This window comes from Colobus angolensis, unplaced genomic scaffold (genome assembly GCF_000951035.1).
Source record: "Colobus angolensis palliatus isolate OR3802 unplaced genomic scaffold, Cang.pa_1.0 Scaffold102, whole genome shotgun sequence".
NCBI classification, from domain to species: Eukaryota; Metazoa; Chordata; class Mammalia; order Primates; family Cercopithecidae; genus Colobus; species Colobus angolensis.
Window position 1 is genome coordinate 919,974 of NW_012111142.1, and position 27,044 is coordinate 947,017.

Sequence of the window (27,044 nt, forward strand, 5' to 3'; positions counted from 1 at the left end):
AGCTGCCAGGTGAGGGGAGCCAGCTGGGTCACCCAAAGACTAAGACACACCTGGGTTTTGATTCCCTGTACTATAACAACATCTTTAAGAGCCCAGTTCTGGCCCATTTCACTGTAATCAAAGACCAAGGTGACTGCGGTCCCCTCAAAAGAAACAGCCTTTGTTTACTTTTTCTCAACCCATTAGAATATATGGGAGGGATGACAAATCACTGTATTTAGACATCAGTAGGCGTGTGCTTCACACATGGTCTGTTAATGAGAACATGGAGGGATGTGTTCTAAGTAAGTGTTTACTTGTTTGCATATGAAATCTTATATGATGGGAGAAGCTGACAAGAGTCAGACAGATACCATACCCTACAAAGGAGTCAACATTTGGCTGGCTGCAGGGCCCCGTTTTCCACAGAGACACAGGCCAGGATACTGAAATTCCACACCTACGGTCTCCCAATTCTTGCTCCCAATGAACTTCCGTTAGAGGAATTTTACTGAATGTCAATCATTTGACATAATGAGCACCAGTGAAAAGCATGAACTTAAGCAAGAAAATCTGCCTCCTATAAATGTTAAGGCATCATTACAGGTACCAGTCAAAATATGGTCTTTCTTGGTTGCTAGGAAAAAATAGCTATTTGTATAATGAAGGGATTAAAACAATGTGTGTGACTTGCCTCCCCACCAAACATTTCACTGACATCTGGAGCTTAAATACTGAAACCTTAAAAGCAGGAAACATAAAGCACGCTAAATAGATTTATAGTGATATTGATATAACATTCTGGGAAAATCAATTTTCAAAAAGCCTTTTAATTGTTTTTTTTTTTTTTTAGCTTGGAACTTTTGTGCTGTACTTTTATTTCATTTTTTAAAAATAACAGCTTTATTGAGATATAATTCACATATCATACAATGCACCTATCTAAAATGTACAATTTTAAATCGTGATTTTTAGTAAATTCACAAAGTCATGCAATCATTATTATAACCAATTTTGGAAAGTTGTTATTATCCCAACACCCACCCTTGTACCCATTAGCAGTCACCACCACCCCCACCCCTAGGCAGGGGAAAGGATATGAACAGACATTTCTCAAAAGAAGACATTCATACAGCCAACAGACACATGAAAAAATGCTCATCATCACTCGCTATCAGAGAAATGCAAATCAAAACCACAATGAGATACCATCTCACACCAGTTAGAATGGCAATCATTCTAAAATCTGATCTAAAAATCAGGAAACAACAGGTGTTGGAGAGGATGTGGAGAAATAGGAACACTTTTACACTGTTGGTGGGATTGTAAACTAGTTCAACCATTATGGAAAACAGTATGGCAATTCCTTAAGGATCTAGAACTAGATGTACCATATGACCCAGCCATCCCACTATTGGGTATATACCCAAAGGATTATAAATTATTCTACTACAAAGACACATGCACACGTATGTTTATTGCGGCACTATTCACAATAGCAAAGACTTGGAATTAACCCAAATGTCCATCTGTGACAGACTGGATTAAGAAAATGTGGCACATATACACCATGGAATACTATGCAGCCATAAAAAAGGATGAGTTTGCGTCCTTTGTAGGGACATGGATGCAGCTGGAAACCATCATTCTTAGCAAACTATCACAAGAAGAGAAAACCAAACACCGCATGTTCTCACTCATAGGTGGGAACTGAACAATGAGATCACTTGGACTCGGGAAGGGGATCACCAAGCCTTTTAATTTTTTAAGAGATAGTTTCAAGGACAATTTTTTTTTTAAAAGAAGAAAACCAAATAAACAACTTATTTAAAATTCTAAAGAATTAGACTCAAATACAAGAGGCAATAAGTTTGATGTCTTGGTATTTTCTTTCTTTCTTTCTTTTTTTGAGACAGGATCTCAAACTGTCACCCAGGCTAGAGTGCAGGCTTGAACTCTGGGGGCTCAAGCAAGCCTCCGGCCTCAGCCTCCTGAGTTACTAGGAATACAAGTATGCACTATCATGCCTGATTAATTATTTTATTTTTTTGTAGAGCCAGGGTCTTGCTATGTTGCCCAGGCTGGTCCAGAACTCCTGGTCTCAAGTGATCCACCCACCTCAGCCTCCCAAAGTGCTGGGATTACAGGCGTGAACCATTGCACCCAGCCTGTTTTTCTTCATTAACAATCCTCCTTTTCTTGGGAAACACTCTCTGGCAATCGTAATTGTCAGGCCTCTATTGATATTTCTTTCACCATTTTAAAGTGGATATCTCTTCAAACTGCTCTTTAGACTCCAACATCTTTTCTTCTTCATAAACATCATCATGGCTGCCAAGAACAGGACTAACAGTCTTTCACTGACTCATTTTACATGACAACCTTGTGAGGTAGGTATCATTCCCATTTTACAGATGTCAGGAGATAGCTATGGAATTGAAGGTGACAGAGAGAGAAGATGTTCAAATCCCAGCTTGCCTCACTTTAAAGGTCATGCTTCTGCCTCTAAGCCTTGATGTCAGTACTCTTCTATTCAGATTTCCAAAATATCCTTGATAGATTTAAGAAATGACTATAAGGTTAATTAAAATATTACCTGGACGAATGAATTGTGTGACTGATTGTCACGACATAACCAGCTCCTCCAACATCTAAGTAAGGACCAGTCAAAGAAATCAACCCTGGATTAGCTACTGCGTGGAGATACCTAATGGAGACAAAAGAAAGTCATGTTATTTTAAAGTATGCACCTCTATTCTGTAAATTTCAAAGAAAAGTGAGCTTGTAAGTCTAAAAATATTTATAATGAATTTTGTTTGGGTTACACTGAAATACAAAAGGATTCTCATCTTTTGTATCTGCTGTAGTATCAATACAAAAAGTAAAGAAAATCTGAAATTCCTTCTCACTTTAAAAAGAGACACTGAACCCAGTATATATCTGGGCATTTACTAAGATCTGTAGTATCGTTTTTTTTTTTTTTTTTTTTTTTTTTACAGGGTCTCATTCTGTCGCCCAGGCTGGAGTGCAGTGGTGTGATCTTGGCTCCCTGAAGCCTCAAACTCCTAGGCATAAGAAATCCTCCCACCTCAGCCTTCTGAGTAGCTGGGACTACAGGTGTGTACCACCACATCCAATTAATTTTTGTATTTTTTTTTGGTAGAGATGAGGTTTTGCTATGCTACCAGGCTGGTTTTGAACTCCTAGGCTCAAGCAATCCACCTGCCTTGGCATCCCAAAGTGCTAAGCTTCACAGGTAGAGATGTTTTAGAGACTAGGTAGACTTTCTGTTATGTCCAATTGACTCCCCTGTTATGCTGTAGCACATTGTTAGCTTTTGCTTTTGAAAATTAAAGTCAAAATAAAGCCTAGAAGTAAAAGAATGCTTTTGAATTTGTGTGTTCATTTTTCACAGGTCACACCTAAGCTGTAACTTGACTCTATAATCACGTGTAGTAAAATGAAGTCTATCCACTAGAGACACATTTTGCATAAGGTAGGAATCAAACAAACCACTAGGAATTAAAATGGCCAAGCATAAAGAATTTCAGGCTCAAGATTTCAATGAAGAGATAAAAACACTATAGATAGAAAAAGCCCACAAAGCTGTTGTTAATGCTGCACTGAAAACATTATTCAGAAACATTTTTCACCACCATGAAAGTATCTTCTTTAGTTTAATGGCCTGAAGTTGCTTTATTGTATGTACTTACCATGTCTCTCCAGGATTTGGGGGAGAACCTTTGATAATGGAAGCCCCTAAAACTCACCATTGTCTCCTAGTGGGATCAAATGCTTTGTCCATGAGGGAACCAGGATAAATTCTGAGGACGCCATTGGGCGTTGCTATGTAACGGCGGACAATGTAAGTGTTCAGGCTACTCATTTCCATTTGTGTCATCCATTCATCTGTGACGTGGCTGGTAGCCATTACTTCATTTCTGACAGAGAACTGGGAAACAAAGGAAGACATAGCAGGGATCCTTTAAAACTCACATGAAAAGAGAGTGGGCTGCTGGCAGGGCTTCCCGAAGCTCTGCTGCAGAGAAGCCAAGCCCAATTACTTTTTAAAAATCTTTCCACAGCAGATGGATGCAGCCAAACTTGGTGAAAACAAAAGCTTGCAGAAATACAGTCAGTGGATGCGTGATCACTCAATTGTTCACCCTAGCTAGGCTTTCTGAGTTTAAGAAGAAAAATCCTATAGTGAGTCATTAGTAGACACACATATACACACTAACCCTAAAGCTTTGTTCCTTAAATTTTATATAAATATTAAATTTTATATTTATCTTGAGAGACAGCAGGGGCACTTTACTTCTTCCCCTGGGTAAAACACAGCTGGGAAAGTTTCACTAGTCTCTAAATCACATCCCTCTAGCATCACTGGAAACCCCCAGTGCTTCTAAGGCCTGTAACAGATTCTCCACGTGGCGTGCGGGGCTTCTTAATCCATCAGAAGGGTCACTGCTGACCAGCCTCCCCTGGGCTACACCCTGCAGCTTTCCAGCTGAGAGGCACAGATGCAGAGCTGGGCTTCCTACTTCAAAGGTTCACTGCCAGCACCCCCTGCTGGGCCGGTGGAGGGGGACACCAGAAATGGAGCTCCCACCAGCACTTACTTTGAGGCCCGGGTTAGCAATGAGGCGGGTGTTGTCGCTGAGATAGGCGGTGTAGTGCTCTACCATGCGCTTTGTCTCTGGCTGGCTGAGGTGCTCATAGGGGGAGGAAAAGCTGCCAGCAGACAGCATGACGGTGGGACTTTCTGAAAGAGAAGCAAACAAAGCAGGCCTGAGAATGCAGAGACTCTATCTCATGCCAAACCAAAGCATCGCTCGGGCTCTGCCAATCTGTCAGCTATGGTGGCTTTATATATATATATGTACATATATATATATGTGTATATATATATTTTTCAGACAGAGACTCGCTCTGTCACCCAGGCTGGAGTGCAGTGGCTCGATCTCAGCTCATTGCAAGCTCCGCCTCCTGGGCTCCCACCATTCTCCTGCCTCAGCCTCCCAAGTAGCTGGGACTACAGGCGCCCACCACCACGCCTGGCTAATTTTTGTATTTTTAGTAGAGACGGGGTTTCACCATGTTAGCCAGGATGGTCTCGATCTCCTGACCTCGTGATCCGCCCGCCTCGGCCTCCCAAAGTGCTGGGATTACAGGCATGAGCCACCGTGCCCGGTGGCAGCTTAGTATCTTCCACCAGGAAACAAAGAGCCCTGCGCTGAGAAGAGCTAAAAAGGAAAAGGGCCACATTCTCTCCCTTCAGGGAGCTTACGGTCCTAAGAATGAATGGGTGAAGACATGCACCAATAAACACAAGTGCTGGGAGTAGAAATTCTTCAAACTACCTGAGATCCACATATAGTATCTATGAGGAATGAGGGAACAGCTTATGACTCACATGAAGCCAGTCTGGATTAAAGCCATTTCCTAGCTGTGTGTATTTCTCTCATCTGCACAGTGGGGAAGATAACAGCAGCAATCTTATAGAAATATGGTGAGAATTCAATGAGTTAATATTTGTAAAGCAAATGAGTATTAGCTATTATTCATATTAGTAGTATTTAAGAAAGATAGAACAGTGAAATCAATGCAAAAATCAAATAAAAATTACTCAGATGGTGGCAGCAAACGACATAAAAACTTCTAGAAATATAGCAGCTAATGTATACATGTTTCATTATTGGTCTGATCTAACAGGAAAATCCTAGTTCTCTATTTAAGATAAAAATTCTCACAATGAATCGCAGTGCAAAACAAAAACACTAAATCTTTGTCTTTGAGATTTTCTACCATTCAGCCTTACGGTATTTTTAAAAGCTTTAGAAAGCATGATCATGTGTCCTATCTCATTTAAACACATAGGTCATCTTCTACTCCTTTTGTTAGTTCTCACACGTCATGTCTTGTCTCCTGGTAGCCTGGAGATCTCTGATTGTGCTGGACATTGTACTTAAAAACTAATCTGTAGAAATAGCTTGAGGCCTAAGAAGATGGGGGATCTTTCTACAGAGAGGATTGTTGTTTCATCCTGTCCGGTGCCACACTGAAAGATGTAGCAGGTAGGGTGTTGGAAACAGTTCCCAGTTAGAAGCCAGGATACTGACCTAAGCACTGCGTGACTTCAACCAATCCTATTTTAAAGGCTAATGCTTGAAGTTCCCCAAACCACTCAGATGATAGGAACCCCAAGTCAAGGCCTGATTTAACTTCAGGCCTTCCCCTAAAGATGTAGTCTTTTAGAATCTCTGCTAAAAGCATGTATGTATGTGGGACTGGGGGTAAAAAATTTATTAGAGTCTCCACCTTTTGTGGACCCTGGATTTGATTTTTGCTTCTCTTCCTTGCCTGAAGTAGCTATGTAAAGCACTGTTTAATTTCACAGTTGTTTCTTCTGGATTGGTAGATACGTGCATCGCAAAAGTGGCTTTGAGTGTTGGCTCTCTTCTCTGGGTTCTTATTTTCTCTGAGATTTTTGCCCAGTAATTCCTCTCTATCATGTTAGCTCTGATGCTTTACAAGATTGTAATCCAGGATTATGTTTCAATCCAGGAATTTTATTAAATAGTTATCCTCAGTAGGTTGGGTTAGAATTACCTAGTCTGCCATTCCTGGAAAACATTAAATAATGTTATGTCTCATTTAATTCTGATGGTATCTTCACTGGCTACCCTGGGAGATTATTATTATATTAATTAACCAAAGCAAAGACAACCAGAGGCTCGAAAAGTGCCAAGCATCATGCTGTGGATTCATGTATACATTCTTTTGCAGGCTCTCCACGCAAGGACATGCCAAAAAGAGACAGGATAGTTCCTGAACTCAAAGAAGTTAGGGTCCAATTGGAATGACAAAGGATAAGGAAAATAGAGAAAAATAACAATGTAAGAATAACACAATAATATAAGAAGTGTCAAAGGCATACATTCACTTTAGAGACAGAAGAGTCGCCATGGGGCTAGAGTAAAGAGAAGGAGAGGTGGCTTGGGGAGTGGGTCTCTTTTGTAGTGACAGAGACGGGCATTTTAAAAAAGGCTAGTGCAGTAAGATGGGTGAGCACAAAGAGAAAGAATCAAGATACAGAAACCAAACTTTGTGTCTAGGAGGTAGACATGCTTATTTATACACACATATACATATTTAATTGCCTTAGATAATTTACTCTTAAAAAATTTTTCTTTGTCTCTTTGTGTACCAAGAAAGATGATGTCCTTCCATCAGCTCACTTGAACACAGGTGACATATATTTAAGACCTGGCCTCTAAACCCCCACTTCAATGAAATCAAATGGAAACTTGGCCACTGCTTCCCATATTTCCCATTCCCTTTTTATTGTATTTTAATTAACTTGGTTCATTTTCATTGCCAACTGATCCTAATTAAGATGCCCTTGATTACCTCTCCACCTTGTCCTGGGGCCTTACCATCCAGGTGAGGAAGGGTGGCAAGATCTCCCAGTGAAAGTCAGACACTGGCCTATGGTCTGCTTGTTAATCGTATATAAATAATTAAGTTCATAAACTACATTATCTGAATAATCGCTATGAGACAGTGCTTGCTGTCCAACTGAAATACAATGTAGTCCACAGATGTAATTTAAAATTTTCCAGTAACCACATTAAGAAAAGTGAAAAGTGGCTGGGCACCATGGTGCCTGTAATCCCAGCACTTTGGGAGGCCAAGGCGGGAGGATCACCTGAGGTCAGGAGTCAAGACCAGCCTGGCCAACATGGTGAAACCTCATCTTTACTAAATATACAAAAATTAGCTGGGCGTGGTGGCACGCATCTGTAATTCCAGCTAATCAGGTGGCTGAGGCAGGAGAATCACCTGAACCCAGGAGATGGAGGTGGCAGTGAGCCAAGATCACACCACTGTACTCCAGCCTGGGTGACAAGAGCAAAACTTCCTGTCAAAGTAAAAATAATTAAAAAAAAAAGCAAAGCAAAAAGTAGTATTAAATTAATTTTAATGATGTGCTGATAGAATCCAGTATATCCACAATAGCATTATAATTTTAACATGTCATCAATATAAAAATTAAGTATGAACTTCACACTTACCATACACCTCAATTTGGACAAGCCATATTTAAAGTGCCCAATAGCTACACATGGCTAGTGGCTGCCATATTGGCAACTGTAGCTTTGAGAGATTATGCAAAGGAAATAAAAAATCTAGGCTTGCGCTTCTTTTTCATCAAGAAAACTATTGTACTTTACTGTCTTAAATTTCAAAACAGTGACCTAATTTTCACCAGCAGTAGCCTGCTCACACAGAACTTAAAAGAGGTATGTACACATTAGTGTTTCAGTAAAGCATTCCTTAAAAATACGAAAATTTTAAACATACATTTTTTATATAAAAACAAACAAAACCCCAAAGACCAAATCAAAACGAAGAAATATAAAATCCTGCCTTCTTGGATCAACATCACTGGCTCTATCCAAATTGTCAGCACTGCTGGGAGGTATCCCAGAAGAGACCACTTAGTCCAGCCCGCCCTTCTGATCTCACGTTCAGGCAGAACTCTCGAGGATGGAATTTAAGGGAGGAACACAAACACGAGTACTATCATTTGAAATCTAGAGACTGCAGACTTCTAGCCTTGATTTTATTCCCATCGGTTCCCCTTCTTCTCAGTTGGCCAGTTGTGTCATGATTCTTAGTTATTAACTGTTTTGAACCCTAAGTCTTTTCAACAGAGAAAAAGAGAATACCTGTTTTACTGCACTGTGAGTATACTGTGGTTTGGTGACAACATAGACCACAAATGCCTAGTATGTGCCTGGCACATGGCAGAGCAGACGTGCGTGGGTCAAATCTCAGCTTTGCTATATTTTATGTTATCTGGGGGAAAATTATCTTTGGTAAACCCAAATCAATCACATGTCAACTCAGATGAAAAATAAAAAACATCTGGTACGTAATAAATATAAATTCCTTTTTGCTTCCTTTGAATTATCTTTGTGTTCCTAAGCCCTTCTGAAGATAGGGATCTGTGGTAGATTACTGCTGATATGCTACACAGATTCCTTTGGAGGCCTTTTATTGTTATTCTACCCCACCCCACCTCAATATCCCCATGCTTATATGTTTACCTTTAATGGGCTGTATCTGTGCCTCCCTCTATGGACTTTGGGCTACACTGAAAACTCTGTGCCTAGCACTAGAAGAAAGCTGAAAGTGACTAAGAAATATGAAAGCTGAGTTCTCTTCATAGAGTCTGGGCAAACTCTATTGGTGTAATTTACACGCCAGAGTCCCCCTAGAAGACCAGGCTGAAGTTAAAACTTCACTCAACATCAAACTTGTCTTTTTTCCCTTCCTTGTCCTGTTTTCCTCACTTCCTCACTGGTTTCTCAAAGCCCATCCTGTATAAATCACCAGCACACAACACCTTGTCTCGGCGTCTGCTAGACGACCTGATTCGAGGTCAGGCTTCAAATTGTCTTCACATTTGTATCCCCAAACCAGCTGACTCTGCAGGCATTCAGTATCTTTTCTGGGGGTGTGGGGTGGATGGTATTCAAAAGGATATTTACAGTGAGCTGCTAAGAGTAAGAACGTGAAGGAAGTGTAAGGACTTTACCTAGGGTTGCCAGCTGTTTGAAGTGGAGGCAAGCACTAGGCTGGCCCAGGAGATCCAGCCGGTGGTACAGCAGCTTGCTGCTGGGAACAGTGTTGAGGTTCTTCAGTTGTTTCACAGGTATTTCTGGTTGTATCACCACAATACACAGAATAAAGGAAGTGTCTTGTACCTGTAAAAATCAATAAAGAATTTCTAACCTAGAAAATGAGGGTTCCATGGGGACAGGGACTTTGCATACATTATTTTCTGCTGCCTTTATCTTCTATCCTCACATGGAAGGTGTTCATTAAATATATGATGGATGAATGAAGACATGAGGATAGGGTGATAGAAGGTATCTAATTTTATATTTTCTGTTTTCTCTTCTTGTTGAGGAGACTTGAAGTATGTAACAGAAAATCATGGGGCTAACAAAAGGATAAGAAAAGAGTCCCTTTGAAACTGTGACCCTAGCCTTTTTTTGCTAATGTGGGTTAATAAGCACAAGCTAGAACAGGACATAATAATACAACACTTATTTTGATTTGGATTCGAAATGCACTTAAAAATACGTAATTGGTTTTGCCATAAGTGTTCTGAGAATTGACTATTTTTCAAGCCAGTAGTGATTTCTCACTTTAAAAGAAAGGACTGAGGAGCAGCCAGTACAGGATCAAGCTCATTCATTATATTCCAATGAATGCTTTCTCTTGTCCTGGTTGGAAATGACCAACATCACTACTTAAACTCATGAAAAACACAAATCCTATGGCACCCCTGCAGAGTCAGCCTGATTTGTCATTGCAGACCATCGTAGGCAAGTGTGCCATAGCTTAAAAAGTCTAATTTATTAGGCTCATATGTAGCAACAGTAGCATTTCCACCAGATTCACTTTGTGCCTAGAAATGGATGCTTCAACAAAATTTAGTGGGGACAATTCCACCACAGAATCAAAAGCCAATCTACCTAGTTCTAGCCACTTGATAAAGACTTAAAAGTAAAAGAAAGCCAAATTTCTCGATTATTATCCTATTATATTAGAAGAAAGATAGAACCTATTTAAAGATGGTTCATAAATAAATGAAGAGGCTGATGACTAGCAAAATCAGAACTAAAGAACGGTGCCTTATAAAACAGCTCATGTGATTTACTTAGTGAAGTAAAAGGAAAAGATAAAGGAGAAAATTTTAACTAGGTAGGTTAGAGTTAAGTGAAATTTAGGATTTGTGAGGATGGTTGCAGACTCTTAAACACAGAAGCAATTTGTATCTTTCTGGAATGGCTTTCAAGTACTGCTGGCAAAGATATTCACTTAGATTAACAAATGTAATCCTCTTCCTCCAATCCCTAAATTATAAATTGACAAGGTGCTCTGAAGTGGCATTTACTATTTTCTCTCTTTCCAATCTCACAGTCATCCTTTAAGTCATCCTTTAATTGTCTTCCTATGTTGTGTGTTCCAAGGAACCAAAAGACAAAACCCTACCAGAATGACTAGAATATAATTTTATAATTGGGTCTATTCTCTAAGAGAAAAATAAAGGTACCGTAAGCTTCTAAAAGTAGCACTTCATAAACAGCTCTTAGGAAAGCGGATTTCAATATAGGTCTTTCTGTCATGTTCTGAGCTGAAAAAAACAGTGTCTACATTAAAAGGAACTTTATTTCTAGAAGAGCTCTCTATGGGTTGGGAGTGGGTTTTTTTCACTGATTATAACATGGGATCCATGTTTTGAAGTGAAGCAGGCCTGTGTAACATGGGAACATGTGAATACCTTCTGATAGTCAGTACTTCTATCAGAGCAAACAGCCTCCTAAAATGCTGAAAAATGCACTTGGGTTACTCAGTGACAGAGTAATCTCTTAATGCTGCTAACACAATCTCTCAAGTTATATTTAAATTAATTCAGTGAAATAATCCCTCAATATCTGCTATATCTATGAGTGCTAAGCAGTTTAGCCAATTGTCCTTAGGATAAGCTAACTCCATTTGGATTATATTAGAAGAAACCATTTTAATTTTTAGGACAAGATGAGTATCTACCCTCCTCCCCAACAAAGTAACTAAAGAGATCTTAAAAATATTTGCCCTTATTACTGGGTAACCAGCCTAGCATTTTTTTTTCAAGTCTCCAATCTCATTATTTATTATCTCTTTAAGTTTTCACTTATAGTGATCTGCTCAACAATTTTAGAACTTGGAGAAAGCTAACACTGCTACCTGAAGTGACTGCATGATTACTACCTCGAATCTGCCTAAGGAGAATAACCAGAATTTACTAGGATCACTGAAAAAAGCACAGTAACATTGAGGCTCTTTACTGTACCAAGAAAAAAACCACACTAACATTGAGGCTCTTTACTGTACACAGATGCCTACATTTCCTACTTTTCTTTTTAATGCCAACAACCATGAAGATATTTTCCCAGGATGTAACTGAGTTGCTTTCAATCAGAATGTGCTGGAGGTAAACAATCTCTAATTTCAAACACAAATGTCTGTTTTCTAATTTGGTGACTGGCTCACCCTTTCTGATATTAAAATTAAATAATTTGTCTTTAAAAATGATATAAGGGCAGATGGTGCTATCATTCTAAAGAAAAATCTGAAAATGAATCAGTTAAGAGAATTTCAAAATAGGCTTTGACCTTCCTCAAATGTGTATTACCAAACAACAAACTACCAGTAGAATTAGGCTTGTAAACGTTAAGTTTCTCAAATAGTTTCATTTATTAATTTGTTTGCTTCATTTGCATTTTAGTAATTGCTACTGCAATAGTGATACTTTAAGAACCAAACAAGAAGGTTGGAAGAGACTCCTGCCTAAATGCATTCTGGCTACTCCCAATTCCTATCTTTCCTGATCCAACTGATAAAGGCACAGACCCCGTGTCGAGTTGCTCTTTGACTGTCTGCATCCACCACGAGTCTCGATGCTCTAGGCAGACAGAGTGTCAATCTTCTTTATCCTTCTTAGTATACAGAAAATGTTCAATAAGTAGTTTGTAAAGGGATGATTAAATGGATCTATTTGGAGTCAACAGGTTAAACATCAGATTTGTCCATCTAAGAAAAATCTCATGCATGACTGCATTTTATGTTCAGTGATTAAAATTTGATGATAAAAATAAAAGTCCACTCCCCTTTTGGTCAGTTATAGTATTTAGGGTCCTCCAACAGCACTGCTATGCTAATTGGGAAGAAGACGAGAGAAAAGAAACACAGGTAATGTGAACAGTGTGTGTTAGATCTGCTTTCTCTGTGATTCCTTGAAGCCTGGTGTCTGAAAGAATCTGGTAAGAGAAAGCAGAAATGGGTGCCACAAGTTATGGCCAACCTATTGATCTGCTTGTGTTGAACAGGAGTAATCCAATGTCTAATCTAAGATTTTCTTTTCCCTAGAGAATGTCAGAGGGTACTTATGCTTTCACATCTCCTTTTAAACTCCCAACCTCCACAATTTGAGTTGAACTGAAAAAATCCAACTGGATGTAATCGAAATGTGCATTAATAAGGGAGTGTTTAGAGAAATTTGGGTCATCTACACAATGCAATACTATATAGCCATTAAAGCCGTGTGAGCGTATATACACACACACACACACACACATATGCCTACCATTAAAGCTGTGTGTGAGTGTATATACACACATATACATATATATGCCTGTCCGTATATACACATTTTCTAGAAATTGATCTAAGTGGCTACTTATGGGGAATGGAAAGTCAAAGGAAGGAAGGAAGTAGATAGTTTTGGCGCTATCATGGCTCACTGCAGCTTCAACCTCTCAGGCTTAAGCAATCCTCCCACCTCAACCTCCTGAGTAGCTGGGAGTACAGCATGTGTCACCACGTCTGGCTAATTTTTACGTTTTTTATAGAGATGGGATTTTGTTATGTTGTCCAGGCTGGGCATAGTTTACTTTCTGCTTTCTATCCTTTTATATGGTGTGATGAATTCATCATGAACAATTATGAGTTTTATAAACAAAAAAGGAAAAATAATTATACAACATCTGTGGAATGTCTTCTTTCTCAATCACTTTAAAACCTGGTTAGTCACATTCTGAGACACAATATCAGACCCAACTGCCACCCCCTGCCCGAGAATTCCCATATGAACAAGAGCACTGCACCCTGTAGCTCTTTAAGCAAAAACAACTTCCTCTCACTCACCATCTTCCAGGCATAGCTAACATTGTAGGCTTCCTTTCCAGTTTCTCTCAGCTTGTTTATGTGCCAAGACAGGGATGAGTTCACAGGGACTGCGATAATCTGGCTGCCCAGAGGGAGGCTGTGTTGGCAAACAGAATTAAATATTTCAGGCAAAAGATAAAATTAAGCACTTAATTAAAGGCAAGGAAGAAGCTGTGAGCCAATGGCCACCTCCTGATTTTGAATACCAATGAAACTCATCAGTTTTGAAAGAGATAATGTGAGATTTTCAATTTCGTAAAAGCATTATGTCAGCTCTGCATTAAAAACATTCCTTACTCTCCATCCTTGCTCCCCAACTCTAATTCTTTCCAGAGACTAACTTGTCTCAAATCGCTCAGTCGTTAATTTTCAACCAATGAGCACAAAGACTCATTCCTCTACAGGTTACCATCTGCCAAAATAATGTATCACAGTTGGAAAAAATCCAATCTGTTTTTTATTTTAAGAAAAAACAATGTATAAGATTGTGCTGTCAACTTGGAATGGACGCTACTTTGCCAGGCTATTTTTTGGCAAATGCAACAAAGCTGGTCCTCAACTTAGCCTTTTATTTTGTCAACATTTTTCAATTTGGTATCACTGGAACTTTTTTTTTGAAAATGAGATGAAATATATCTGATTTTACAATGAAAGTCAATGTGAACACAGAATTTGATTTACAAGACATTATCCTGAAATGATAGTTCCAAGAGACCTTATCTGGGATACAAAGTGAGCAAAATCTTGGGTGCTATTCTTATGGAAACATTACTGAGAATACTTTTGATAACATTAAAATAATTTATACACTTGTTTTACACTTTATAGTAAATACTCGTATGTGGCTTTGATGGGTCCCATTCTCAAGGAAAAAGAATCCTATGACCCTCACCTTTTCCTTACCTGAGGATATTTTGCCGAACTAATTCAAATTTTGGAATGTTTTCATAATGTATGATGTCGGTATGAAGTGGGGGCTCTGATAATAAATATGGCCTGGTAAGAGATGGGTGCATAAGTGTGTATCCTGCAATAAGAAAACAAAATGCATGTTAATAAGAAACATGTTGTAGGAAGTTCTGAATCACTGTTTTGAAATATGGGGTACTCTGGGCTGGCTGCCCAATATTCAACTTCTCATTGTGCAACTCACCAGTCCAATAAAAACTGAACCTGTTTTATATGTGCTTATATAAAACTCTTACAGCGTGGAAAGATGTCTTAAATTATCAAACATCTGTCTAATCAAGAGTATTTTGGAGGTATTGGTTGTTTGGTTGTTTTATAGAACATTCTAATCTACCACATAAATCTTAAATAAATCTAAGATAACAATTTAGTAAAAAAAAAAAAAAAAAAAAAGATCCAAAGGATGACATTCTTTTTTTATTTGTTTAACTTCTTTTAACTTCAGGGGTGCATGTGCATGTTTATTATACAGGTAAGCCTGTGTCGTGGGGGTTTGTTGTACAGATTATTTTGTGACCCAGGTACTAAGCGTAGTACCCAATAGTTATTTTTTGTGCTCCTCTCCCTTGTCCCACTTTCCACCCTTAGGTAGCCTCAGTGTCTGTTGTCCTCCTCTTTGTGTCCATGTGTTCTCATCATTTAGCTCCCACTTGTAAGTGAGAATATGCAGCACTTGGTTTTCTGTTTCTGAGTTAGTTTGCTAAGGATAATGGCCCCCAGCTCCATCTATGACCCTGCAAAGGACATGATCTTATTCTTTTTTAAATGGCTGCATAGTATTCCACGTGTACCACATTTTCTTTATACAGTCTACCACTGAGGGGCATTTAGGGAGATTCCATGTCTTAGCTATTCTGAATAGCACTGCAATGAACATACAGGTGCCTTTATGATAGAACGATTTACATTTCTTTGGGTGTGTGTGTGTGTGTGTGTGTGTGTGTGTGTGTGTATACATCCAGTAATGGGATTGCTGGGTCGAATGGTAATTCTCTTTTCATCTCTTTGAGGAATCTTCACACTGCTTTCCACAATGGCTGACCTAATTTACATTCCCACCAAGAGTGTTCAAGTGTCCCCTTTTCTCGGCAACTTTGCCAGCATCTGCTATTTTTTGACTTTTTAATAATAGGCATTCTGACAGGTGTAGGATAGTATCTCACTGTCGTTTGGATTTGCATTTCTTCAATGATCAGGGATACCGAGATTGTTTTCATAGGCTTGTTGGCTGCATTATTTCTTCTTTTGAAAAGTATCTGTTCATGTCAAAGGATGACATTCAATGTGTCATTCAATCCTCCAGTCTAACTTCCTGATTTACAAATAACTGTTCCCTACCCCTCAAAGAACATAGAAACATATGTGTAATTTGGAGATCCACTCCGCCATCTTTATGGTGTTCTACTACAAATGAGTAATCTTAGTCAGAATGCTCTTCTTTATGCTATAATTTTTCTATTTTGTTTGTAGAATATCTATACCTTATTTTCTTTAGGTTTCTAAAAAAGTATTCTTAGGATGAACATTTAGCAGATTACCTTTGTCGTCTATGAGAAAAGTATAGGAAGCCAAAGAGTCTTGGTAATACGTCACATCTTCAAGAATATAAGCCAGATTCACGTCCACACCTACAATTCCCAGAAGTAGGTTTCCAAAATAACAGGGTTTACTCACAGTCATTATCAAACCTATGGGTTAAAAACAAAATAAATCTAAAGAATAGCAGAGAAGGAATTGGACAAAGACTGGCACTGTGCTCCGGTGAATCATGAAGGCTTCTACCAGCTGTCTCAATTTTGTTTGGAAGAAAAGTTTCCCATGTGGTCCAGTAATCAAGCACTGCCTTTGCAGACAGCCTAACAAATGAGTTAGAGTGGGAGGGAAAGAGCGATCTTTGGCAGCTCAGATAGCGCAGTTAATTCAAATGGAAGCAATTTCTATGTTTTCCACTACTTTTTCACCTAAAAAGATAAGACATTCCAGATCAGTGCAAAACATCAGCAGCACTAAATACATTTTTCTATTTCGTGAAGTAGGTAGATTCAGCTGAACTTGAAAGATCAATGGACAATGAATTTAAAAACTGTACTTATAGTCCAGCTGTACCCCTTTTGTATTGTACAGGTGATACTGGATATAACTTCTCCGAGCCTTGGTTCACACATCTGCTTATTTTTTTTAATTTTAATATTTCGAGATGAGGTCTCACTCTGTCACCCAGGTTGGAATGCAGTGGTGCAATCATAGCTCATGGTGGTCTCAACTGCCTGGGCTCAAGTGATCCTCCCTCCTCAGCCTCCCAAGTAGCTGGGATTATGGGGATGAGCCACTGTGCCTGGCTCACACACCTGTTTAAAGGATACAGCATTAACTGTTTTACTGATTTCTAGGAAATGTTAGATCAAAAGAGACTATGGATAAACGAATGCTTAAAAGGTATTATTACTATACCCCATTAATGCATCACTGAAAAAGTTTCTTTACAAGGGTAAAAATACTTAGAAAGGTACAGTATCTGAACATACAGAACTTCAAGTAGCTGAAGGAGGAATTAAGTTTCCAAAGGAATGTATTTCCAATCATACAGGCCAGGAGTTCCTAAATTTTTATGTAAGGGGTCAGACAGGAAATATTTCAGGCTTTGTGGGCTACACAGTCTCTAGTGCCTAATTTTTCCTTCTTTTTTTTGTTTTTAATAACCTTTTCAAAATATAAAGACCATATTTAGGTAATAGGCCATTAAAAACAACAACAACAACAATAATAGGATAACTAGGGAAAGGGCAAAGCACACAGGAGGAAAATGCAGAAACAGAATGTGCTGATGGTGGGTGTGGCTTCTCTCCTGGGTTTGGTAAGTTGTGCTACGTCTTGGAATGAGTCTCTCCATATATCAGATGGGGTGGGGGGGTGAGATAAAATGATCTTTACGATCCCCAACAATTATACAATCCTATGGCTCTAAAGAAAACTCTAAACAAAAAGATGGATTGTTTATGATCTTGATTTTGTGTTTTCCTGTGCTTGATGTCATGTTGATGTCTATCAGCCTATCAGAAAGCCATTCTTCTAGAAACATCCAGCAAAGGGATTTAACACTCCTGAAGGCTTCTACAAAGAATGAGCTTCTACACAGAGAATTGCATATGATGTCCACTTGAGGTATTATCGAGTTGCTATGGTTGCATAGGCCAACTAAATGCATCATTTGGTAGGAAGAAGTGGACACATCACTGAAAAAGCTTCTGAAGTCATGCAATGGGTCTCTAATTTGGTTTCAAAAGCATGTTTTAAGCAGTTCACATTTAGAATGCTATCTGTTTTAAAATAACAGGTATTTAAGAAGGTTTTAGAAATGCATTTTGGAGAAGGTTTTTCCCAGGTCTCCCAGGATAAATAGGTTGTAAGCAGCAGGAGCAGGCTAAGAGGACCAGCATGGAGACAGAGGTCACAATCTGCCCGCCACAGTCCCCTGAGCTTTAGTCTAGGATTAAAGCCATTTTCATAGATCAGTAAAGTACAACAGAAATACTCAGTGACTGAGATGCCTGTTCGCTTCAAATTTCTATTCTCCTCTGGACAGGTTGAGAACAAAGTCTTAAAAAAGAAACACAATCTTACTTTTCAATTATCAACTGGGACAGAAGACTCTTGATCCCATTATGGCAAATAAAGTATGCTAAGCTCCTGTTATACTGACAAAATCCTCAATCACTCTCTCTGCTTTAACCTAAAGCACATAGATTTACCATTTAAAAAGAAATATGTTCAGTAACTGATATTTTAATCTGTGTAGGTTTTGAACTAGAGTCACATAAACATGGGTTTCCCTAGAATCAAGCCTCATGTCATGGAGTTCGAGGATGTGTCACTCAATAATTCTAGGGACTGAAAAGACAGACACACTCCAGCAGAGGAATTCAATAGGTCTGTGACCCAATCACTGAAATCCACGGCACAGGATTCATAACACAGGCCCCAAGGAGTAAAATTTGGATGGTATCAGGCAACAGGTGGCCCAATTTCTACATGTGATTTGGTTTAAAGCATTCAGGGTAAATCCAGCTCTCTGGATTTAGGAGGGAGTCCCACCCTACCTGATACCACTATCGATAATAGAATTTGGCTATATAAACTTCTGAGTTTGTGAAAAACTGGATTTCTACATCTTTTGTCCCTTTCACACAGTATTAACAGGAATTACTGATTTGCCTTTCTCTTCTCAGACTTACAAGCTTATTGAGGGTAGGATGTGAGCCTCACTCACCACTGCCTGGCACAATGTTTGGCTGGCACTCAGTAATGTAGGCTACATGCATAAAAGGTAACTTGGATTTAAGACTTCATGTTTTCACTAAAAAGGGAAATAACTTTATCTAAAAGTGGGAGTTTCTATTCTATATACATGTGTAGGCCCTGACAGTAATAGGAGTGATTTAAAAAAGTGAGGCTGGGTATGGTGGCCCACACCTGCACTTTAGGAGGCAAAGGTGGGAGGATTGCTTGAGGCCAGGGGGTCGAGGCTACAGTGAACTATGATCACGCCACTGCACTCTGGCCTGGGTGAGAGGGAGAGGCCCTGTCTCTTTAAAAATAAAAATTGAGATATAATGGCAGTTGGCTTATTTCTTCCTTATAGAAAGAGAATGTCTACCTAGTTTCTAGAAAACACCTTCTCTATAGGCTTGTTACTTTTTACACGAGTTTAAAAAAAATTCATATTTGTGAGAATTCCTAGCTAACAAAACATAAATATAATATCTCAAATGGCAATGTTGCCTGTCTGGCTAGTAATTAGCTACTTCTTCAATTTTCCTCTCTGTCAAGGAAGGAGAGAGGGGAGGATATAGAGAAAAGCATGGAGGAGGAAAAGAACGTGGAGAAGGAAAAGAGAAAGATCGCGCGTTTACTGAAAATATACTGTTAGGCATTGTTCTAGATGTTTTATTATTATTGCATTTAATCTTCGCAACTGCCTTGAGAGAAATGTTGTATTTTCTGTTATATTTTCCAGATTCTATTTTATAGGTTAGGAAATTGAATCCTGTGAAGGTTCAGTACTTTACTCAACATCCTGTTATGCGTAACTTAGGCATCAGGATGATGGCGACACTGATGTTAGTAATAATAACAATGACAACAACAAAGGTAAAATACATTTAATAAATGAGATAAAAACAGTAATTATAATTGAATGGTATGCTAGTCATGTGTTATCATATATTTTATAATATCTAGGTAATCCTAGATTAACTAGATAATGACAGGTCATATATGTTACCTAGTTAATCCTAATAATTTGAAAGATTTACTATCCCATTTTACAGGTGACCAAATGGAGAATTAACACCATTAAGTAACTTACCAAGGACAACACCTCAAGTGGAAGAGTGGAATTTGAAAGCCCGTCTGAGGCCAGGCCCGTGTTTGTGCCACGATACCGCGCTGCCTTGTCTCAGGCTGAATCCTCGGCACTTCTGCGTTTCATTTCCCATGTGCCATGATACAAAGCTACCCTTTAGTCCTAATTCACAAACTTTTGGATATTTGAGAATCCTCACATAGCCTCCCCAGAGGATATATCCATTATGTGTACGCTGGCCAGGGTAATAAGGAAGAACCTGGGCTGGGGATTTCTGCTGTACAATACAGAGCTATAGGACAGGTGGCAGGGGTGCTAAGAAATCCTATGATCCTGAGAAAGAGGTGCCCATTTCTAGCCACCCAATTCTTTTCCCCTTCCTTTAACAGGAAGTTTATCCAAACTCACCATCTCCCATCTCATCAGAGAAGGGGAGGCTGAAGACGGCTTCGTCAATCATCCGGTTGGGAAGGTTCGTGTAGAACCTGCCCACTGAGGTCTCCAGGTTGCTCAACTGGTTCAGCACCATCATGCTGCCCTTAATCACAGGCAAGGCCGTCCGGTCTGGCACACCGTACTTTCCTGAATTCTGTTCGGCTAGATCCCTCAGAAAAGCCAGCTCTTTCAAACCAGTCACCCCATCTAAAATGGAAAGCCGAGAGAAGACCACGGAAAGCAGAATGGTTTATATTCATTCAACCTCTTGCCATTTCGATCAAATACAGGCATGGATGAGGTCTTGTAATACCAAAGGGGTTTTTGCAGAGACCGCGTGGACTCTGGATACAAATACCAGTTCCTGCTGAGGAAACAAAGCCTGAGGCATGGTCTTCCCTGAAATAGTCAAGAGGGGAAAGGGACTCTTCACAGGGCAATGATGAAACACATATGCGTAAATAAAGGAGTCCCGTTCAGTAAGAATGTGTTCTCCCCATAAGTTAATTATAAAATGAAAATTCATTTCTGCATTTCATATTTAAAAAGAAAAGTAATAATTAACACATCTGCATTGAATTTAATGTCGTAGATGAAACCATAAGAGTTTTAAAGGATAGAGGTTTATCCTTTCATTCCTTACTTCTTCACCTATAAAACCACTTGCCAAAGTCTCATGCAACTAAATGAAAGAATTATGGACTGCATTTACTGATGCTTCCAAACCCTGTTTCTTTAAGCTCATTTTAATTATAAACATATTCATACTTGATATTGTTAAGACAATACTGATTTTGATTTATTTAATATAAATTTTTTACATTTAGAGGGTTTTGAAAACTTTGTACAAAATTTAGGCATACTGGGAATGTATTGTTCTACAACATCTGTAATTTATAGCACAAAAATAAATAATACTTTTTTTTTTTAGTTTGCTATTGTTGGAACATAGTCAAAAGGATTATAAACTGATTGCATATGGGCACTGTTGTAAACGAATTCAAAATGATTTCAGTCACTACTGAGGTTCTACCACTTCATTTTAAAAAGGTTTTGTCTCATGTTCCTGAAGGTTTCAACAGCAAACCATGAACTATTCAGTCATTAAAAAGAATCTGAAGCTTTCCTGGTTCATCTACCACATACATCTTTAGCATTTCTACATAGAGAGTATACACACTTCTAGCACTGGAAGTCCATTTCTAAAATCATGGCAGAATAAAATAAAAATTAATTTCTTTTCCCCATCCCCTACCTTTTTTTTTGAGACAGAGTTTCCCTCTGTCACCCAGGCTGGAATGCAGTGGTGCAATCTTGGCTCACTGCAACTTCTACCTCCTAGGTTCAAGCAATTCTCATGCCTCAGCCTCCCAAGTAGCTGGGATTACAGGTATACACCACCATGCCTGGCTATTTTTTTTGTATTTTTGGTAAAGATGGCACTTCACCATGTTGACCAGGCTGGCTTCGAACTTCTGGCCTCAAGTGATCTGCCCCCCTTATCTCCCAAACTGCTGGGATTACAGGCATCAGCCACCATGCCTGGCCTATCATTTCTTTGTCAAAACACATTATATTTAAATAAACTTGACTTTTGCTCCATGCATGCAATACTGAAGAAAAAGAAAAAATATCTGGGCCAAATTAAGTCAGAATCATATTATTGTTCCCTTTGCATGGCACAGAGCTGAGATGGAGGGTGAGGGGTACACTCCAGAGTAAAAGTTAACACCAAAGACACGATTGGTACCTGACCTTATATCCTTGAGAAGCTCACAGAAGTAAAACAAGAAGAAAACTCAAGCAATAAATAAATTTCCCTTCTTTGTCATGTACTGTTTGAGTCTCTCAAAACGTAAAAGGAAAGTGACAAACAAGAATATCTACTAGGCAAAGAAGAGTAGCGTGGGATGGAAGGTTATGGAGGATGGAATATGAGGTGTTACTCCATCATGAGATTTTATGCAGCAGTGGTGGTGGGTCAGTAGGGTGGCTGATTGGTAAGTACGCTGGGTTGCCTATTATCAACATGGTCATGCTACAAACTACATTTCCCAGGATCCTCTTTTCTAGTACGCTACCAGGTTAAAAGTGCAAAACGTGAGGGCTGTATTGCGAGATTTGGGGGACAAAGAAAGAAGCGGTGAGAGACAGACACTGAGGGGCCAGAATGCTCCAGTTTGTCCTACTCTTCTCTGTGTTCAGCTCCCTTTCCCAGCTGCTGACCTGCTCACTGATAGCAACCCCAGGCATGTTCCAGATGCTTCACTGAGCATGCACGGGGGCCGGCAGCAACAAAAAGCCAACATCCTTCCATGGACTTCTACACCAGGTCTCCTAAGTGGTCTTCCATGTTCCTAGCTTCTAGACTTCTCAGACTTCCCAGCAGGCCCCAACTTGGTTACTAAACTTTCTGAGATGTCAACTCCCCATTTTGGGTCTTTCATTTTTTTTTTCTCCCACAATTTCTCCCACAATTGTGTGCATTCTAATTCTGACAATAAACTCTTTTTTAAATTTAATTTTTATGGGTACATAGCAGGTGTATATATTCATGGTATACATGCAATGTTTTGATACAGGTGTTCAATGTGTAATAATCACAGCAGAGTAATTGAGGTACGAATCACTCCAATCATTTATCATTTCTTTGTACTATTAGGAACATAAAACTTCTACTGCATTAGTTATTTTAAAATATATAATAAATTACTATTGACTATAGTCACCCTATTACATTATCAAATACTATATCTTATTCATTCTATCTAACTATATTTTTGTTAGATAGAATGTAACCATTACCAATCAATACCCATTAACCATTCCCAATCCCCCCAGCTTCTCTGGTACCCTTCCCAGTCTCTCATCTCCAGTAGTTCAAGTGTTTTATTTATTTTATTTTTATTTTATTTTTTGAGACAGAGTCTCACTCTACTGCCCAGGCTGGAGTGCAGTGGTGCCATCTTGGCTCACTGCAACCTCTGCCTCCCAGGTTCAAGCGACTCTTGTGCCTCAGCCTCCTGAGTAGCTGGGAATACAGGCATGGGTCACCACACTTGGCTAATTTCTGTATTTTAGTATAGATGGGGATTCACCATGTTGGCCAGTCTGGTCTCGAACTCCTGACCTCAGGTGATCGGCCTGCCTCAGCATCCCAAAGTGCTGGGATTACAGGTGTGAGCCACTGAGCCTGGCCCAAGTATTTTAATTTTTAGCTGACAACAAATTCTTTATTCCAAGGTTCTCTTAGTCAATCTGTTCCCCTAATGTAAGTAAGGTAAGTGTGTCTACTCTAGTGAACCACACGTAGAAATAGCATTCTGAGAAGGAAAGAGAAAACTGGCAGTGAGGATGTGTGTCTAGTTAGATTAAAGGAAGAAAGATAAGAGAAAAGGATGCTGAGATGGAAGTAACTAGAGATTCTAAAGTATGGAATTACTGGAACACAGAAAGTGTGTAAAAGACTCTGGTTGAAGAATTTAGGACCAGCGAAGGAATGGGTGGCAGCAAGGAAGTAAGGAAGCATCTGCCTGGGCAGACCTTCAAATCTAATGGAAGAGAAGCAATCCCTTCCTTTTGGGCCTCCTTACTCCTCTACTATTGAATTTCATTCATCTTCTGTGTCTACCGATCTTCCTCACTGGGTCATAAGGATCTTGCAGACAGGAACTTTGCATAATACAGCTCTGAAACCTCAGTACCCTATGTTGTACATGGTAGGTGGTCAGTAAATTTTATTTTCCTCCTTTCCTCCTTTTCTCCCTCCCTTCCTACCTCTCATGAATGAAAGAAGCCAACACAAAGGAGAAAAGAGCAACAGGCGATCAGAGATGACACTGACGGGCACGTGCCCAGGCATCCTCACTCACCTCAGTTGCGTTCAGTCCTGTGCTAAGCGCTCAGAATGCAAAGAAAACTAAGACACAGTTCATGCCTGAGAAGCTAACATTCTTGTGGAAAGTGGAGGGAGAGAGAGAGGACAGTATGTGAGCACCTTACTACAGTATAATGGGAGACATGCTTATCAGAATTAGGCACAAGGTGCCAGGGGACAAAGAGGACTGGACAGAGATCTGGGCCTGAATGGCAGAGCTCCACCTCTGAGCTATGCTGTCTGAGAGAGGAAACCATAGAAGCTTTCATAAACTCCTTTCACTGGCTTTGAGGACCCATTCTTTTGTTTGTTTGTTTGTTTTGTTTTGTTTTGTTTTTGGAGACGAGTCTTGCTCTGTCGCCCAGGCTGGAGTGCAGTGGCCAGATCTCAGCTCACTGCAAGCTCTGCCTCCTGGGTTCACGCCATTCTCCTGCCTCAGCCTCCTGAGTAGCTGGGACTACAGGCACCCACCACCATGCCCGGCTAATTCTTTTGTATTTTTAGCGGAGACAGGGTTTCACCGTGTTAGCCAGGATGGTCTCAATCTCCTGACCTCGTGATCTGCTCACCTCAGCCTTCCAAAGTGCTGGGATTACAGGTGTGAGCCACAGAGCCTGGCCTCTGAGGACCCGTTCTTTACCAGGTACTACGTTAAGAACTTTCAACACAATCATATATCGCTTATTTATTATTACAACAACCCTATGCAGTAGATTTTACTATTTTTCATTTCACAGATAAAACTGTAGTCTAAAGAGATTAAGTAATTTGCCATAAGCCACACGACTAGCAAATGCAGACAGCAGCTAAGGACCACTAGACAACAGAGCCTGTGTTCTCTTAAGTGTGGTCTAGAAAACATTTGGAAGAGAATCACCCTGGCCAAAATGAAGATTCCTGAACCCCTCCTAAGAGGATATGAAGAAGAGTCTGAGAGCAATGCCTGGAAATCTGCATTTTAAAGCCATTCCCCAAGGAATCCTTAGCACATCAGAATATGAGGCCCACTGTCCCTAAACCACATGGTTCTGCATGGAAATTTTGCAGGTGACAAGAGAAACAAAAGATAGTAGGTGGGAAAGGCTGCTCAAGACTTGGCTTTTTTTTTTTTTTTTTAAGATAAAGTCTTTCTCTGTTACCAGGCAGGAGTGCAGTGGCGCAATCTCAGCTCACTGCAACCTCTGCTTCCTGGGTTCAGGCGATTCTCCTGCCTCAACCACGCCCAGCTAATTTTTATATTTTTAGTAGAGACAGGGTTTCACCACGTGGGCCAGGTCTTGATCTCTTGACCTTGTGATTTGCCCACCTCGGCCTCCCAAAGTGTTGGGATTACAGGCGTAAGCCACCGTGCCCAGCCAAGACATGGCCTCTTAAACACAAGAGAAGATGGCCACTTTGAATACTGAGGTCAATGGGCCTGAAGATGTCATGGTAGAAAAGCAATGTGTTAATAGGTGGAGAGATACAAGACGGCTAGAAAACAGTGCTGCACTCAGACTAGCGGACAGACTGAATAGTAAAAGGGGAAAAAGGGAGTAGTAGCTTGAATTTGCCAATTTCTGAACCCTTTTACATTCAGTCATTCAATAGCAGCACAATCCATTTTAATGAATGTTTACTGTACATTAAGGCTAATCCTCACAACAACACTGCAAAGTAGACAATGCTTATCTCCATTTTACAGCTAAGGAAGCTGAGGTGGAGAAAGTGGTAGAAGAGGCTTCAGGTGGTGATTCTGTAGGAAAATGTGATATTCACAGATCGGTAGCACAGAAGAATCTAGGTCAGTGCTTTGGCTTCCTGCAGCTTAAACCAATGAGATAAGTTAAAACCTTAGATAATCCTAGAATATGAAGAACTGAAAAAAAAAGGTGGGGAGGGGCGATGCTGTATAAAATCCTCTGCAAGACCACGCAAGTGGAGAAGAGGTTTAGAAACAAGCAGTTAGTTGGAGAGAGAGATGAAGAGAAAGGAACCTCCTAACACGCCCTAAATACCAACATCAGGTAGAGAAAGAGCTGCCTGGTTGCCTTTTCCCATAGCCTTCATCCAAGCACACTGTTATGATTCTTCTTCTTCTTTTTAAAGCAGCATACACTTAGAGGGATCTTTGATCTGAAAGGAAAATCTTGAAATACTACCTACCGTTCATGAGGGCATAGGTGAGAATCATTACGGAGTTGTTTAGAAAGCTATTTTCTTCATTGATGACTCGGAGAGTTGCTTTTTTATCTTCTTCCGAAGAGTCCTTTGATGTAATGCCAGCTGACAGGTAAATGATGACCATGTCTGTATCTAAGCAAAAACACATCAATTAAATGCTCTATTTGGATTCTGGCTAAAGGCAGCAGTTCAGTTTCCTGTTCATGTCCTTGGACTTCCCCACCTCGAGGACCTGCCTAGCCCATGGTTCCTAGTTCCTCCCATTTGATGCTGTGGCTTTCATCCCCCCGCTTCTGCCTTTCTTCCATCCCACCCTTTCTGGACAATGAGGCCACATTTATGCAGCATCGGGTAAGGATGTTCCACATATATTTACCACATAAAAGGAGGTGATTTCCTTTAGGCACCCATGGTTATAGTAATTTAAGCCAATCAAATGGAAATCTCTCCTGCCTTCTGAAACAGATGATG

At 39.8% G+C, this 27,044-nt stretch overlaps 1 protein-coding gene across 1 annotated transcript in view; it reads right to left on the bottom strand.

Annotated features, from left to right (window-relative positions):
- Positions 1–27,044, bottom strand: part of CACHD1 (cache domain containing 1) — a 227,828-nt gene that overhangs the window by 24,700 nt on the left and 176,084 nt on the right. Inside the window, exons 8-16 of the mRNA XM_011940834.1 lie at positions 26,556–26,705; positions 20,507–20,740; positions 16,275–16,424; positions 14,671–14,794; positions 13,747–13,864; positions 9,587–9,755; positions 4,602–4,744; positions 3,750–3,931; positions 2,576–2,686 (exon numbers count right to left, since the gene is read on the bottom strand). Coding sequence (XP_011796224.1) covers positions 2,576–2,686; positions 3,750–3,931; positions 4,602–4,744; positions 9,587–9,755; positions 13,747–13,864; positions 14,671–14,794; positions 16,275–16,424; positions 20,507–20,740; positions 26,556–26,705 — 1,381 coding nt within the window. The remainder of the gene's footprint in view (positions 1–2,575; positions 2,687–3,749; positions 3,932–4,601; positions 4,745–9,586; positions 9,756–13,746; positions 13,865–14,670; positions 14,795–16,274; positions 16,425–20,506; positions 20,741–26,555; positions 26,706–27,044) is intronic.